The sequence below is a fragment of the Pinus tabuliformis genome, chromosome Q (assembly GCF_031772625.1).
Source record: "Pinus tabuliformis cultivar Carrire ecotype Pingquan chromosome Q, CPIR1, whole genome shotgun sequence".
Classification (NCBI taxonomy): Eukaryota; Viridiplantae; Streptophyta; class Pinopsida; order Pinales; family Pinaceae; genus Pinus; species Pinus tabuliformis.
The window spans coordinates 149633575-149651829 of NC_142296.1; the positions used below are offsets into that span (position 1 = coordinate 149633575).

Sequence of the window (18255 nt, forward strand, 5' to 3'; positions counted from 1 at the left end):
GACTATAGATCTCTCTATGATAGCAAATTTGGGATTTGACTTGATGACTAATGATTTGATTTGACGACTGATGATTTGCCTTGATGAGAATGATATATGAACTTCCAATGACTAATATTGGTATTCGATAATGGTTTTGTATTGGCCTCCTCGTTCTTAGCACATTGGTTGAAGTATTGACAGTTGTGATTCAGCATGAAGCTATCTCCATGAATGGTTGGAACCTGCATGACTTATCCTTGGTGTATGCATTTGCATCTAGTGACTTATATTATGATCATGAGGAACTTGATGAAATTTGGATTGATATTTCTTATGACAACTTGTTGGCATGATAATAGATGAAGTCATGACTTGATGAGAGCTCTACCTGTCACCTGGTCTAAAGAATCTGATACTGTGATATTGTGATGATCTTGATATTGGTTCTGATCTGGCATCTAAACTTTGATAAGCTGACTTAGTTGATTTGATTGTACAATATTGTGAGTCTGAGCATATTGGTTTGGAAAAGTATTATGTTTGCAGAGAGCACTATATGAAGCAAGCTCCTCGATCCAGATATGTCCGCATTGACAATTATCTGGTGAAGCCAAGATGATGTGTTGATCCAAACCTCTACTTCAGAAGTGTTCCAAGGTACGACTTTGATTTTGAATTTGGTTTTATATACTGATGGTCTACTCTTGACAGGAAATGAGCCTCTGATGATCTAAGTAAGAGGGAGATGGCTTTTGAAGCTTGAAATACTGAATCATGGCATGATGAATCGATTTCTGAAGTTGGGAAAAGAAAATATATATTGCGAAGCTATTGAAGAAGTATTGGAAAGTGGAAATGCAAATCCTTGGACACTTCGATTGAATTTCAAGAAGTTGTGAAGAGATATTGTTGAACTTGACTTGGCAACCGACAGTTGATTGAAGCATTGATGTTCCGTTTTGAACATCCATCCGTATATATACATGATGTGCATAGAACCTGAGTTGATTCATGATTGAGCCGCTTCATTCACATTGAGTTGTTTCCTAGCATCCTTAAAAATACTTGCATGGGACGATCCTTCTGTGATATGTGACTACTTGGGTGAACTGATGATGATTTGGATGCTGCCTTAGTATGAGATCTGTCATGATATCTTGGATGAGAGGTCCATAGCACGACCGAGGTTGAGTACGATACTACTAGCACGACTAGCCATGTGGTAGGATAAAGAAGTGTTGAGAAATCCAAGGAGGTGGCAATTAATTGATTTATCTTATTATGACATTATCTTGGGATGTTTTTTTATTATTATTAGATCTTTTGATTTATCTTTTCTTATCATCAAGATTAGTTCCAAGCAACAAATAGAAGAGAACACAAGATGTAGGCACACTGCCAGGGAAAAACCCCACTCTTGGGGAAAAATCAGTCAAAATTCTTCCTTCAGTAGATTTAAGATGAAGCGACCAAGCCCCTTACAAGCTAGACCCAAGACATCCTCCATCAAGTCATCCTTGTAACTGTGAGAGCACCGAGTCCTTATCACTTGTCATTGTAGCACCGAAACCATCTTGTAATAACACCGATTTGTGGTAGCACCGAAACACCAAACTATGATTACTGTGGTAGTAGCGAGATCATTCCTGTGCCTAATCCGAGCTCCTGTAGACCGAAATTCTCACTGTGATTGCACCGAATTTTCCTCTCTGAGATTGCACCGAAACTACCTTACTGAGATCCGAACTTCTCACTTTGATTGCACCGAAAGAACTTTTATGATAACCGAAATTTTATTTCAGAGATGATTGAACTTGTACTTCTGTGACTTATGCGAAGTCTTCACACTTGTATTTATAGTAGTTTCCCACAATAAATAAGCCGACATGACTTTGTGAAGAGGTGTGTCTCTGTTTTAGGCCGACATGAGTATATTTGAGGAAACCGACTTGAAGATAATTTATTTGAGGCCGACTTGAAGAGGCTGACTTGATGAAGAGGCCGAGTTGATGACTTTGCTGAAGAGGATGACTTGATGGAGGAGTCTTTGACCAATAAATGACTTTGACAACAACCTAAAGCCTACAATGGAGGCTTGACCTATAATTGACCCAAGCATGAAACCCATGCTTTAACAAGTCAATTTAATAATAATAAAAATCCTTATTGCTTTACAAATATATCATATAATGAAGACCGAACCTAGTTACATTCTTCAACGCTCCCTCTTAATTAGGGAGGTATTCATATTTACATATAATCAAAGAGGTACATGGAAGATCTCAACACTTCATCTATGAAGAAGTTTAGGCACCACAATGCCATGGACCAGATTCTTGGCCAGGGAAATCTATCCATTGATCTCTTAATAATATAGGCACCGCAATGCCACAGACTAGATTCCTGACTAGGGCAATCTATTCGGGTGGGACTAAGATGGACTCAAGCTTTCAGCTTCTCTAGGTACCATTAGGCTTACTTGCAAACCATCAACCTAGGGACCTAGGTGCATATCCATGGTCAAAGCTCTATGACCCATGCCACCCTCCCTACTTTGGGACCTAGACATCAACACAAAGTACTGGGCAAATCTCCTCCCAGGCAATGCTTCACTCACAAAGCCTCACCTTGATCCAGCAGATCAAGGACAACAAATCTCTCTCGATCAAACTGATTGGTAACGAGCATGCTATCAAAACCTTTGAGAAATTTAAACACAACCCCAATCAATAATATACTTTCACATATTCATAAATAAACACAAACGTTCGGGGTTTTCTTGATGTTTCTTCTCAACACGGTAGGCCTATCAATTGAATCTTTCCTTTTCATACAACAACATTTCCATCAAACTTCATTTTCCAATCGAAACTATGCTCTCCCTCTCAACCAGGGAGATTTTTTCTATCCAGGCTCCCTCTTAAACTCAGGGATATTTCTTCTATCCAAGCTCCCTCTTAACCTAGGGAGATCAACTTCTTTTCGTCATCGGAGAATCTTTGGTGGCTTCCATTCATCTCATCAGAGTTATCATTACCATTACCATTCATATCATGCTTATCATATCAACTTTTACTTTACAAACATCTTCACTATGTACCTGCACAACTTAGATAGCAAGTACAACAAAAACTATAGAAGCACGAAGTTAGCCATAACAAAATCTTATAATAATGGAAGCATTTAACAAACATAATCAGCAAGAGACTATACTTCAATACTTCAACTTCTTGCCCAGTCTTGTTACAAACCCTAAATCACATTCACAACTCATCAAGATATCAAACTTATTATATCGAGGGTTTCAATGACATGACACGATCTTTCATATAACAAACCCTAGAGACAAATCAGATTAATACATCTAACAACTTTCAAATTTCATATGTTAGACTTCCTACTATGTAAACCCTAGATTTTATACATGAGCTCCAACAATCAAAACCAATCACAACTTAATCAATATCATGACTAACATCTAGAGTTTGATGTAAACCCTAGATTTACAAAAAAACATCATCCTAGAACATCAAACTTTGACCAGGGCTTGTCTCCAAACCCTAGGACTCATGACCATTAACACTTAGGTCAACACATATATCTAGGAATTCATCAGCATATCATAAGCACATCATATGTTAGGCAATATGAATATGATAGACATATACCGACCTAGAACAGGCTAGGGTTTCAACCAAATGAACACATACCTAGGGTTCATTCCTAGGACTCTAAATACATAACAAGGGTTTTGCTTATAAACCCAACCAAACCCTAAAGATATAGGGTTTCATAACATAGCAAAGTAAACCCTACTATACCAAAATTTCAAAGGTTTGGGATTTCAGACAACATCATTCAACCCTAACAAGTTAGGGTTTTCATGATCATACCAAAACCCCAAACATGACATCATTAACAAAACATAAAATAACATTTCACAATGACCCTAAGTAGTTCTAGGGTTTTAGACATTAACATTAACATACCCTTAGGTTAGGGTTTTCCAGAGAACCTGTCTAGGGTTCTATAGAAATCAATTAAGAATATGAGGGTAGATTTATCGAGTGATGAATCACCCAAAATAAGAGTCATAACGATGTTAGTAATGTAATACAAACTTCAAAAATAGGATGATCATCATACTTTTAAGAGAATCTTGTAAGGTGTATATTCTAAGACATACCTGGAGATGTTCCTTGGCAAACCTGGTAAGGATTCCTTGAAGTGTTATCTTTGTATTAAGCCATCATCTTTTATACTTGTAGTACATACTTACAAGCGAAACATGTGATACCAAGAACATGATTTAGTTTCTCAAATTAGATCTCCTACATAATCGTGGAGGATGGAATCTATGAAAAATTATTCCTTATTCCTTCTTTAATCAAGAACTTTTGCTTGGAATCCTAGATTACTTGTAATCCCTTGAGGAAGAGGATTAAGGTTTTAATATGTTATCTAGAGAGTACACTCTTTATCCTAGACTAGTTAGAAACAAGGATTATATGAACCATTAGAGATAATAGAAATTCAAAATGCTTTATGAACATACGTACCTTGTGAATTACATACCTCTGATTTTATTAGACTTGTTGCAAGTGCATCTTGTTGAGTACGGAGTACTTACTTGATTTTCTTAAGCTGGTTCCTTGTGCTTGTACTTAATAGATCTCCATAGGCAACTGTACCAAGTTCCATCCCTTCTCACTGTAGTGACCCCTCACACTGTAGTGACACCGAACCATTGTGGTGGCTCCAAACTCCTTTTCTCTATAGTTATCCCATGACAGTGATTGCACCAAGGCTGTGATATTATAGTAACATTGAAACCTACTCACTGTGGAAGCACCGAATCCTTCACTGTGATGTATCATTGAGATCTTCTTACTATAGGATCACCAAACTGATGTCACTGTGATATTGAAGTCATTGTGACAACTCCGAACTGAGGTCACTGTAGTGGCATCAAACTAAAATGGCACCTACACTGTGAGACTGAAGTAGCACCGAGTCATGTGACATATCGAAATTATACTTACTGTGGAAACATCGAATTGTGATAACACCGAGCTTATAGTAGCACCGAATTGTAGGAGGGATAGTACGGAACTTGAGTTTGCATAACCCTGAACTATGTAAGCCTAACATCGAACCGTGGAAGCATAAAGAACCTATCCGAGTTCTCTATAACAACATTGAAACATCTGCCTTATCCAAACTTGTTACCTTGAGGAATACTGGAATCCTCCTCCTTCTGCAAGGTGTCTTTAATATGGTGAATGGACTAGCTCACTGTAATCTGCTATCCATTCTTTCAAGATACCTCAGAATATTTGCCCAGAAATGTCTTTGGGATCTTGATCTTGATCTTCAATGCAAACAATTCCTTTCACTAAGAATACTTCAAAGATGTATAAGTGATCTTCAAACTGCCTTTGACCTTGACCATAACTCTGAAACCATGTTGAGAAATCCAAGGAGGTGGCAGTTAAATGATTTCTCTTATTATGACATTATCTTTTGATGTTTTCGTTATTATTATTAGATATTTTAATTTATCTTTTCGTATCATCAAGATTAGTGCCAAGCAACAAATAGAAGAGAACACAAGATGTAGGCACGTTGCCAGGGAAAAATCCCACTCTTAGGGAAAACCCAGTCAAAATTCTTCCTTTAGTAGTTTCAAGATGAGGCGACCAAGACCCTTACAATCTAGACCCAAGACATCCTCCATCAAGTCATCCTTGTAATTGTAAGAGCGCTGAGTCCTTATCACTTGTCATTGTAGCACCGAAACTATCTTGTAATAACACCGATCTATGGTAGCACCGAAACACCAAACTATGGTTACTATGGTAGCAGCGAGATCATTCTTGTGCCTAATATGAGCTCCTGTAGACTGAAATTCTCACTATGATTGCATTGAATTTTCCTCTCTGAGATTGCACCGAAACTACCTTATTGAGATCCGAACTTCTCACTCTGATTGCACCGAAAGAACTTCTGTGATAACCGAAATTTTATTTCAGAGATGATCGAACTTGTACTTCTGTGATTTATGTGAAGTCCTCACACTTGTATTTATAGTAGTTTCCCACAATAAATAAGCTGACATGACTTTGTGAAGAGGTGTGTCTCTGTTTTAGGCCGACATGAGTATATTTGAGGAAACTGACTTGAAGATAATTTATTTGATGCCGACTTAAAGAGGCTGACTTGATGAAGAAGCCGAGTTGATGACTTCGCTGAAGAGGATGACTTGATGGAGGAGTCTTTGACCAATAAATGACTTTGACAACAACCTAAAGCCTACAATGGAGGCTTGACCTATAATTGACCCAAGCATGAAACCCATGCTTTAACAAGTCAATTTAATAATAATAAAAATTCTTTTTGCTTTAAAAATATATCATATTGACTCAAGTACAATAATGAAGATCGAACCTAGTTACATTCTTCAACAAGAAGCTCCTTGGACAGCCGTCCAAGCAGGATCCAGATATGACATGGATACATTATGATGACAAAAAGTGGGAACTGATTGGCAGAGAATCCCGCATATAGCTGGGAATGAGATACCTTCATATATTGAGATAGTGCTGCTGTACGAGACAAGCTCAGGCTTGTGATTAACACCTCCTTGAGAGGGAGGACGAATATGGTATCCTTTTTGTGATATATATGATTATTTATGTTCTAATATGATATTTGATTTGATGTCCTGTATGAACAAGAGACAACTGCTATTGAGACATGATGATTACCAGATATGAGCACGATGATATGTTTTTGATCTACAGAGAGTAGGACTGATTGAGAACACTGAGCCAACTCTTCCTCCCCTGTCTGAGCTCCCAGGGTGTGGAATTGAGATAGAGGGTTCCTGGGGTTGAGGGAACTTTGGACAATAGGGTATCACCCCTATCTGTTACCCATAGGGTTGGATTAGTAGCTCACATTATCTTAGTCTTTGCAGAGTATACCCCAGTTGGCATCATACCCACAAGTAGGGCTTGTTGGGATTGTCCCTCCCCGTCTAGCCAACAGGTTGAGGAGGCTTGGAGGCATGTGATCCTTACCTCTTGGTAAGTTGGGTATCTTGTCCAAGCTAGGATTATGATGCAGGTGTTCTACCACATGACTATTGAGGGTCATTGTTGGGAAGATCAGTAAGCAATAGGATGGGTTGAGTAGTATCTCCCCTATATCACCTATTGCTTGATATGGGGTCGTAGTAGTAGCTACCCCATGAGATTTCGGTTGAAACTTGAGATTGAGCTCCCCGATGTGGTTTCAGGTTGAGATGTGCTCCCTGATGATATGCTCTCCGATGATGATGCAGGTCGTAGATCTGACTCCATGCCAATTTTTCCGGGTAGTAGCCCGTTGACAAAGATTCCGGGTAGTAGCTCGTTGACAGATATTCCAGGTAGTAGCCCAATGAATAGAGGGTGGTAGCTTAGGCTCCCATCTCATGGAAAATTCTTCTTCTAGATTCGAGAATATTCAACATATGAGTAGGGACAATCAAGAGATAAGCAGGAATGAGCAAGAGATGAATTGAGATGATCAGTGATGATACGAGATGATGAGATACTTGAGATTGGATATGATTTGATGACAGGATACACATGACATGATGCAGGTGGAATTCTCCCTAGTTGAGAGGGAGTGTTAAAAATATGCAACTGCGGTCAAATTCCACTTTGGACAGCTCACCTAATGGAGATAATGATTGCATTAAATTCCTCTTTTCGAGAGGACCAAAATCGACCTAAAGATCACTCAAATCAGATAAGGGAAAGTATACTTATGAAGAAAAGGCCACATGTGCACATTTGTCAAGGTCGGCCCTAAAGCAAAGTGGACCACCTTGAAAGGCTATAAATACAAGTGCCCTCTACCTCATTTGGACACAATGATGAGACACTCTTCTATCTTGTTTATGGCTTGCAGAGGTCTGAGGCTCGTCCGCGAAGGATCATGATCGCTTCAAGGTGAAATTGCAGGGTCCGAAGCTTGCATCTTTGATTTAGGGTTTTGGGCCCCAGTTGCATGCATAAAACATGAAGGATTCAACTATAGTTGCACACACAGAAGCTCATCTGTGCCACTGGAGCCTTCTCGTCGCACAGACAGCTCTCCATCCATGCGACTGGGGGTTTATGGTTTTCATAGTCCAAATCTGACCCCAGTCGCTTGCATGCTAGGCTTAAGGGAGCGATTGGGAAAGCCATAGTCGCTCACATGACACCTCCTCCACGTGACCGAGATCTAAAAGATGAAATCTCAGTCTTTCGAAGATTTCGCTCAGTGACTGTAGGGTTCGATAGTTGACTACAGACAATGGCAGTTCATTATAGTCTTCAGAATCAGGGTTTTGAGTATATACATTGTTGGGTTCATTTCATGGATGTTGTAGTTGTTTGCTGGTTAGTTACATAGATGAAGATATGGATCATTGTACTCTCTTTTGCTGAATCATTTGATGACAATCTAAGAAGAAGAATTTGCAAGGGTTTTCCCCATAGTGGGTTTTGCCCTGGTCTTCGACCAATCTTGGTGTCTCTATTTGTGGATGCTTTTCTTCTATTGTTCATGTTTCGCTGCATTGATGATGATGATATTGTCTTTCTACATAGTTGCATATGATGATGAATAATGATGTAAATCTAAATAATGTTATGATGTTATGGGGTGAACTTAATGTGTTAATGAATAAATGCAATTATCAAAGCAAAGAACAATATAGCCCTATGAAAAATTAAAACGCACTAGAGGCTTCAATTCCCTTGCGCAATTTCTAAGGAAATAGCCTCCTATTTGCTAGCACAACTTGAGCTCCTATTAAATAGGGAATTTCCCTATTTCTATGCACACTTCAAGAAGAATTGCTCTCCACAATAATTCACACAAGAAGAAAACCCTTGGCTTGTTACTCCACAAGCTCGCTTGCTCACAAACTCATGCTCAAGAATAATGAAGACAAATTGTGCCTTCAATCTCCTTATAAGCACTTCGATTTGGTTATTGCTAGTGAGTTTCTAAATTACGAAGTCAAACTAGAGCTTTTCTAGTTAACAAAAGTCAATACAACTAGTTAATTGGATCCTTATAAAATTTAGGAGGCTAATTCCCCATTTAGTTCCCAATTTAACTCACACTAGAGGATAGATAACTCGATCATCCACAGACTTGCACTAGTCAAACTGCTTCTTGAACTTGTCGTCATCACTGTAACTCCTACATGATTAGGATCACTAAATCAATTCCTTGAATTAAGGCACAAATCAAGGAATCCATTCCTTCGCTACTTTTCAACACTCCCTCTTGGCGAGGAAGGGATTCTATACAACTCCCAACTTATCTCTGTGTTGAACAAAACTGCATCTTGCCAATGCCTTGGTCAAGATGTCTGCTGTCTGCTCCCCTGATGGAATGTACAGTAGCTTGAATGCAATCTCTAAGATGGTGATATTGGATCTCGATATGCTTTGAGCGATCATGAAACAATGAATTCTTACAGAGTTTAATGCAACTATGATTATCACAATGTATCATGGTAGGCTCCATCCTCTGTCTAAAAAGTCCTACTAAAAAGTCCCACAAGTAACTTCCTCATCCAAATAGCCTCGCAAGCTGCCTAACTAGCAGCCATGTACTCAACCTTTGCTGAATTGAGTGCAACTAGTCTCTGCTTCCTACTGTACCAAGAAACTGCTACTGACCTAACGCTGAAGATGCCACCTGAAGTACTCTTCCTGTATATGGAGTTCCCTGCCCAATCCGTATCTGTGAAGCCCTCAAGCCTCACTCCATCAACCTGTTTGTACCACAATCCATACTCTGATGTGCCTCCGAGGTATCTCAACACATGCTTTGCAGCAACCCAATGCACTCTGGTCTGTTCCACGATGAACCGACTTAGCTGGTTGACTACAAAACAAATATCAGGTCATGTGTTGACCAAGTATATCAACAATCTAATGAGCTATCTGTATACTGTAGGATCCACTTGCTGCCAACATCCACCTTCCCCTAGTTTGGGACTAGAGGTGTGGCCATGGGCCTGCAATCCTGCATATGAAATCTCCGAAGAATCCTTGTTGTGTACTTTCCCTGTTCCACTAAGATCTCACCATCACCCCGCAAAACCTCCAAGCCAAGGGAATAGTGCATAAGCCCCATGTCCTTTATATCAAAGTCCCTTGCAAGGTTCTCTTTGCAATCCTAGATCAAGTGCTCATCTCCAGTTAGTATAAGGTCATCGACATAGAGAATTAGAATGAGCAGAAGCTCTCCAACCATGATGTAGTACAGGTTGGCATTCACATCACTCTTAGTGAAGCCCAATCCTCGAAGGTAGTTGTCAGTCTGAGTGTACCATGTTCTCAGAGCCTACTTGAGCCCATAAAGAGCTCTCTTAAGCCTGCACACATGTGTCTTTGTTGAACTGCTTGAACCCCTCTGGTTGCTCTACATAAATCTCCTCAACCACTCCTTTGAGGAGTGTTGTCTTGACGTCCATTTGGGGGATCTCCCACCCCATTTGTGCTGCAAGTGCCATAATAGTCCTGATGGATGAATATCGTGCTATTGTGGCAAAAGTCTCCTCATAGTCTATGCCCTCAATCTGTGAGAAGCCCTTGGCCACAAACCTGACCTTAAACTTCTCCATGCTACCATCTACCCCATGCTTCAGCTTGTAAACCCATCTGAATCCAGCTATTCATTTCTCCTCAGATCGTGGAACAACCTCCCATACATCATTCTTTGTGATAGAGGAATACTCCTCCACCATGACATCCTGCCAAACCTGCTAAGAAGCTACCTCCTTATAAGAAGAAGTCATCAATGCCATATAACCTGTGTACCTTTGTGGCTGTTTACTCTGCCTAAACATGGTGTTAGGAGGAAGAAGTCATCAATGCCATATAACCTGTGTACCTTTGTGGCTGTTTACTCTGCCTAAACATGGTGTTAGGAGCCTCGACCTGCTCCTAAGCCTCCTGGATCAACCTCTTAGCCCACTTGGCCTTCTTCCTCCTTGTGGTGGGTGTCTCTAGCTGATCTGTCTGCTCTCGGCCTGGCTTGTTTGCATCCTGCTGCGCTGCCCTCTTACCACTACACTGTGGCTATGGCTGAATCTGAGGTGTTGGCTGTGACTCCTGTTTGGGAGCAAGTAGCTCCTCCTCAAGTACTGCAATCTTCTCACGCTCTAAGGAAACTCTCAGAGTCTAATCCTCTTGGAATCTTACATCTCGCTTGAGAACTATGTTCCTAAGTCTCGGAAGATACACCCTGTATCCCTGAGATGTCTCATTATACCCCACAAAGATACCCTTCTCTGCTGTGGGATCTAGTTTCTTCCTGCTATGCTTGGACACATGAGAGTAGACCGTTGTGCCAAAGATTTGGAAGTGTGAAACATCAGGCTTCTTGCTTGTGAAAGCCTCCTCTGGTGTGATTCGTCCGAGCACCCTGTGTGGGCTCTTGTTCTGCAGAAATACTGTAGTGTTGCATGTTTGTGCCCACAAGAACCTAGGCAGATCCTGATCATGCAACATAGCTCTAACTGCTCCAACAATGCTCTTGTTCTTCCTCTCCACCACACCATTCTGCATAGGGTTATTAGGTGCTATCAAGTCTCTCCTAATACCTTCCTTTGCAAAAAACTCCTTGAAGGCATTGGAGATATATTCTCCACCATTGTCACTTCTCATTGCCTTGATTTTCTTCCCGGTCTGCTTCTCTACCAGGGCCTTAAACTCCATGAACCTGTCTAAGACCTCATCTTTATTTTTCATAAAATAAATCCAAGTTTTCTGAGAAAAATCATCAATGAAAGTAACATAATACCTATGTCTCATCAGTGATGGAGAAGAAAAGGGCCCACACACATCTGAATGCACCAGCTCCAAAATCCCTTTGGCTTTGTTGCCCTGACCATGGAAGGAAGACTTGGCATAATTGCCAAGCGTGTGTCCTTTGCACACTCCACTCTTGTCAAGGTCGCCTGCTGGTAATCCTATGGCAATTTCCTAAAGAATCTTCAGCGCCCCATGATGCAAGTGTCCCATGCGCCTGTGCCAAAGTTCACCAACATCTGCACAACCTGCCCTGTTGCTCAAGGCTGCATCTATCTCCACTAGCAACTTGTAGAGATTCTTCATCCTCACACATATCTGCTTCACTGCTCCTGAAGCTAGATGCTTGAGTTAAGCCTTACCTTTGTTGAAAACAACATCATATTCTTCATCCTCAAGGAGAGCTACTGAAACCAGGTTCTTCTTTAGCCCTGGAACACGAAGAACATCTTTGAGATGAAGAGGAGTACCTAAATCCCTCTTAAAACTGATAGTACCAACTCCCTTGGTAATATACTTGCCATTATCTCCAAGCTCGATATTCACCTGCATATCCTTCTCATCTAGCTAGTTGAAGTACTCCCTGTTTGTAGTCATATGGAAAGAGGCTCTTGAATCAATATATCACATACTACTCTCTACTAAGCTTGCCATGCAAGCTATCAATGAGAAGTCATTCTCAAACTGAGAGGCATACTCATCTACCTCAGCTGATGCAGCCACATGCTCCTTATTCGACCCCTTCTTCCATTTAGGACACTTGGAAGCATGGTGTCCAAAAACATGGCGATGGAAGCATTTGATCTTACTTAGATCTGTCTTCTTCTTGTCACCCTTTTGACTGTTTTCGCTCTTCCCTTTGCCTTTTTTGCCTTTGACTTTTCCTACAAGAGAAAGATTTTCTTCCTCCTTCTCAACCTTGGAACCCTTGCCACTATTGCTAGAAGTTGTTGATTTTTGGTAGCATCAGATGTGCTCTTGCCATGAAAATTGGTGGAGAGGCTAAAGCACATGAGATCTCCGAGACCCAGAAATGGTTTGGGGAAATTCCACCCGGTTGGAGAGATATTAAAATAATTAATATTTTTAATGGGGTTCCTAAGTCTAAACTTAGGAAAATTAAAATATTAATGGTATTAATATAAAACTGTGTGAGAATGTTCTAAATGACATGGATCAAGCCAAATCTAATCTTAGCTGTTGATTAGGGACTTAATCTCGGCCGTTGAAAACTCAACAGGAAAAGTATAAGAGGAGGCTTGAGGGTCAGTTGGAGATACACCATATTGATCAGTCAATTCGATTTTCTGGAGTGGGGTTTGCTGAGAGAATTGAACCAGTGATCTGTTGCAGCGAGGGGCAGTTCGGCACGAGGCTGAGAATACATAGTAGAGAGGCAGAGATAGTGCCAGAGAGACAGCGCAGAGCCTGGAGAGGCTGACGCAGAGGCAGTTGGGAGCTATGTAGAGGCAGCCGGGAGCTACGCAGAGGTTGAAGAGGCCAACGTGGGTGACGCAAAGGGTCTGGGGCTGACGCAAAGAGCCAAGGGGCTGACGCAAAGAGCCAAGGGGCTGACACAGTGTCAGTCTGTTCATCCACTTCAAGTGGCTTTATTAACTTACCCTTAATCTCCATGTTCTATTTTGAATGTCCGGTTAATCCTTGAATTCTATTTTGGAGGAAAAGGAGGATGCATAGAGAAAAGCATTTTTGTGCATGGGACATAAACTGTGCCTATTGCATGATGCATCAAAGGAGTGGATGCCACATTATTTTATAAAACTTAGGCATTGCTGATGATATTTCATGGATCAGAACAACTTTTGTAGAAGGTGTGGTGACAAGAAGGAGAAAATGAACAAATTATTGGATTTATAATTATATAATTTGTACTTCATTGAATGGAGAGATTCTTCTATTACTGTAAATATGTTTGTCTCTAAATTTCCTTTAGGCTTAAAATTGACACCTTTGTGTCAATACTTTTCAAAAGAGGAGACGTGAAAGGTTGTGGTCTTTGTGAGGTCAGTGGGATTTGGTGATGTGCTATATGCAGCTAGTCAACTGACACTTCTGCAACAAATATTGCAACTAACACTTCTGCAGCAAATATTGATGTCCGAGTTGTGTTTTAGAAACTATACATTTTGCAAGGTGAAACTCAGTTTTCTATGGGATTCAATTTCTGATTCTGTAGGCTCCTAGTCTATCATTTGTGATTCAAATAGCCAATAATCAGAAAGTTCGTTTGCATGTTAAAATGTCACAGTGAATTCAGTTTTCGAAAGAACATTGAATCTTTTGATTGATGATACTTAAGTTATTCCAGGCAATTCATCCGTAGCCTGGGCCTCTTTTTCTAACCCGGCCGGGTTAATGCTGGCTCGGCCGAGCTGGTCGGGTTAATACCAAGCCGGCCGAGTTGTTAGACAACTCGGCCGGCTCGGTATTAACCCGACCGGTCTAATAACTCAGCTGGCTCGGTATTAACTCGGTCGGTCGAACTGAATCCAAGGCCGAGTCAATTTTTTTTTGCCCTGGCACGGACCAACTCGGCCGAGTCGGTTCCGAGCTGGCCGATTTTGAAAACAGAGATTGGAATATTGTCTCTATCTGCTGAATATTTGATGACAATCTAATAGAAGAAGAATTTGGAAATAGTTTCCCCTGTTGTGGGGTTTTTGCTTGGTCTTTGACCAAATCCGCGTGTCTCTTGTTTCATGCTCTTGGCTGTCTTCTATTGCATTTGAAGTATCGTTGTTAAAATTGGCAACTAGGACCAAATTCCACCTTAGGACGGCTCATTTATTGGAGATGATGATTGCATTAAATTCCTCTTTTCGAGAGGACCAAAATTGATATAAATATCATCTAATTTGGACAATCAAAAGTGTGATTTTGAATTTATATCCACACGTGCAAATTGTTTAGGTCGGCCACATCATCATGTAGGTTCATGAAGCTCAATGCACATGACTCTTCACCCTCAACAACTTGTATAAATACAAGTGACCTCTCAGCTCATTTGGCATCATCATCACTCACAAATTCTCTCTCGTTTTCTCATTGGTTCGTACAACATGGGGCATTCTCTCTCTCCCACATGTGGCACAAGGAGGTCGAATTACAGGGCCGAAAATCTCAAAAATTTCTGCAGTTTGACAAGTGTTGACCAACGTTGACTTTGACTTTCTGTGCATCCTTTGACTTCGATTTTCAGAGTGAATTTCTGTCTCAGCAGGCCGCATTTCTGGGCATAGGAACTATGGCAAAAGGACTTTGACCTGAGTTGACTGCAGATTTGACTGCAGGTTGACCAAGTTTGACCGCAGATTTTATGACTGTTTTGGGCTGAGTTTATCACTGCTGGAGGCCGAGTTTGACTACCTTTGACCAAGCTTCAAAGGAGAAGCTTGACTGCTGCGTTGACCATCTTTGACTTTATGATTAGGGTTGATGTGACTGCTGTTGACTGGGACAACATTGCAGAACTTTGATAGGTCTGTTTTGATCATCTTTTGGCAAGTCAATTTTGACTTTTTGGTACTCTCTCTTTGCTGAACATTTGATATAATAATAAGAAGAATTGATCAAAGGGTTTTCCCTGTTGAGAAATCCAGAGTGTAGCAAGTTAATTGATTTCTCTTACTATGACATTATCTTGTGATGTTTTTCATTATTATTATTCTTTCTTTCGATTTAACTTTCTTATCATCAGGACTAATGCCAAGCAACAAATAGAAGATGACACAAGATGTAGGCACACAGCCAGGGCAAAATCCCACTCTAGGGGAAAACCCGGTCAAAATTCTTTCCTTCAGTGGATTCAAAACAAGATGAGATGACCAAGATCCTCACAACCTAGACTCAAGACTTCCTCCATCAAGTCAACCTTGTATTTTCTTCTTCAGTTCTTAGTCCTGTGAGTAGTAGCTCTTATTATACTTCTTGCAGTCAGAAACCTCAGATTATTTGTAAGTCTCCATAGGTAGCTGTACGGAGTTCCCTTTCTCCCTTTCTTCAATGAGTTGTTCTATGTTTTGTTTCTTGCTCTGAATATTTAAAAAAACTAACCAATTGTGAAATTAACCTCCCTCAGTTTTTGCAACAATTGGTATCAGAGCGGGTCCTTCTTGGAAGCTTAACTGCTTAAAGACAGATCCATAGTAAGATTGAATCTTTGTCTATATTTCATTTTTGTATGTGTAATTCACTATTTTTTTTTTATATATACACAAACATGTTATATATAATTTGTGTTTTGTTTTCGGGGTCGGGGTGTCTCGTGTCGGACACTCATATTTTCTGTATCTTTCGTGTCCCATGTCATGATGTCATGTGACTTAGGTTTTACCAATTCTGCAATAAAATACAATAAGTGGTTGAGTGATCAGTTTAGAGTAGTTCACCCACAAGAAATAAGGATAAAGTACATTGTGTTGATTTACAAAATAGAGAAGTTCAAATATAATACATGTTCACAAGAGTCTCATCAACCTCACTCTCACCACTGATCCAGATTATTTAAGGTTGCAAAAGGGCCAATACCAAACCTTTACTTACTAGATCCTTATGCCTTACCACTGTATGACAGCCATCCACAACCTAGCTCTAAATGCACTTTTAGCTTTCTAGAAATCTTTTGATGGATTCTTTTTCTGGGCAGTAAGATATATCTATATATATATATTTTGTTTTATGAAGCTGTAGAAGGGCTGAGCTTCCTATTAATGCTTATGATTGGAGAGGATAAAACTAAGAAAATGTATTGGAAAAAACCCAGGCTGCAAAATTTGAAGTACCATCTCTACTTTTCTGGTGATCCCTTAAACATGCGGTTTGAAGGAGTGTCCAGCTCAAAGAATGCTTTTCTGAGACACAAATGCAGCTTCAAGCCCTCCAAGACAAATTGCAGCCTCAAACCCGCTAATAATACAGTAGAGCTCTCTTCATACTATACACAAATCTCACTTTTTGCAAGTGAAGAATGAATTCTGGGCTGAAACACATATTTTTGTGTTTAAGGTTTAGGGTCCTTTTTTGTTTCTATGCTTTTATTTCGTTTTATTTTATTTTTTAATATAAATTTGTAAAGTTGAGCTTTTAAGAAAACATCCTGGTGAAAAAGTGACAGAAAAGAGTAATTTCTTAGCCAAATTTGCTTGTTGTTTCTTGGTGGAAAATCAACCCAAGAAACATCGGACCCTTTCAAGATGGTACAAGACATAACAGCAACTTCTGCAGTTTCCCACAGAAACATTGATTATGAGAAAGCTTATTTTCTTTCTTTCTTTTGTCTCCATTATGGCATAGCTAAAATATTGCACGTGCACATTAATATTGTTTAAATTTTCATGTCATTCTTACTGTTTTGACATCCATTTTCTTATGCATCTATTGTTGTCAGAAAAACACACTATTTTTGGAAGGGTATGCAAAGGGATGGAAGTTGTCAAACGGCTTGGAAATGTTCAGACTGATAAGAATGATCGGTATGTTTCTCATGGATTCCTTTTCCTACAGTTTTTGAGGTCTTTGTCTGTGTATAGATTTCTTATAAACTTGTGTAACTGCTTTACACGTTCCTTACGTTTACTTTTGATAGTCCATATTTTACATACTTGGCACAGTATAATATTGTACTTACTGGGAAGGGTTTCACCAGGATGGGGACAGGGGGAACCATTAACATACCCTTTTTCTGAGGGACGTCCCTATGGAATAGGGGACATATCTCCTATTGTAGTGATGTCAGTTGGAAGTCTATGGCATCCCTAAACTGTCTTGAGTACCACCAAAACATTCCTGAAACAATCTGTTAATTTGGCAGCTCAAGGACAAATTTCCTCCATTGAGAAGTCTTCCTCATCCAGAGCAGCCCCTCCTAGCCCTTGGAAGAATATGATTTGGTCAAGGAAAAATATTATTTTTTAGGTGAAACACACGTGCACAAAAGTACAAGCTGGCTTGGGCAAGCTAATTCGACCCCTTGAGACACATATAAATAGACCACATGTCACATCACCATGGAGCATCATCACACAAATCATTCTTCTCTTGGATTGGTTCGTACGACTTTTAAATTGCAGGTTCATCTTCACATGTGTGAAGGAGAGAGAGGGCTTTTCTGTTGTCTAAGTCAATTCATGATTGAGCCTCTTCATGCACATTGGGTCGCTGCTAAGCATGTGCTAAGATATTTACATGGGACGATTAATCTTGCTCTGAGATACATTGTCAGAGATGTGAGACTTCATGGTTACACCTGTGCTAACTGGGCCGAAAATGTTATTGACAGGAAAAGCACATCAAGATGTTGCTTTAGTTTGGGTTTTGCCATGATATCTTGGATGAGCAGGAAGAGAAAGTCCATTACTTTAAGCACGACTGAGGCAAAATACAT

The 18255-nt window shown here is 40.0% G+C and overlaps 1 protein-coding gene across 2 annotated transcripts in view; it reads left to right on the forward strand.

The window, feature by feature from the left end:
• The window catches only part of LOC149218696 (Cyclophilin-like peptidyl-prolyl cis-trans isomerase family protein), a 127846-nt gene that overhangs the window by 49886 nt on the left and 59705 nt on the right, over positions 1–18255 (forward strand). For both annotated transcript variants that reach the window (XM_089384123.1, XM_089384122.1), the window contains one exon: positions 17260–17344. In XM_089384123.1, the coding sequence (XP_089240249.1) occupies positions 17260–17344 (85 nt within the window). The remainder of the gene's footprint in view (positions 1–17259; positions 17345–18255) is intronic.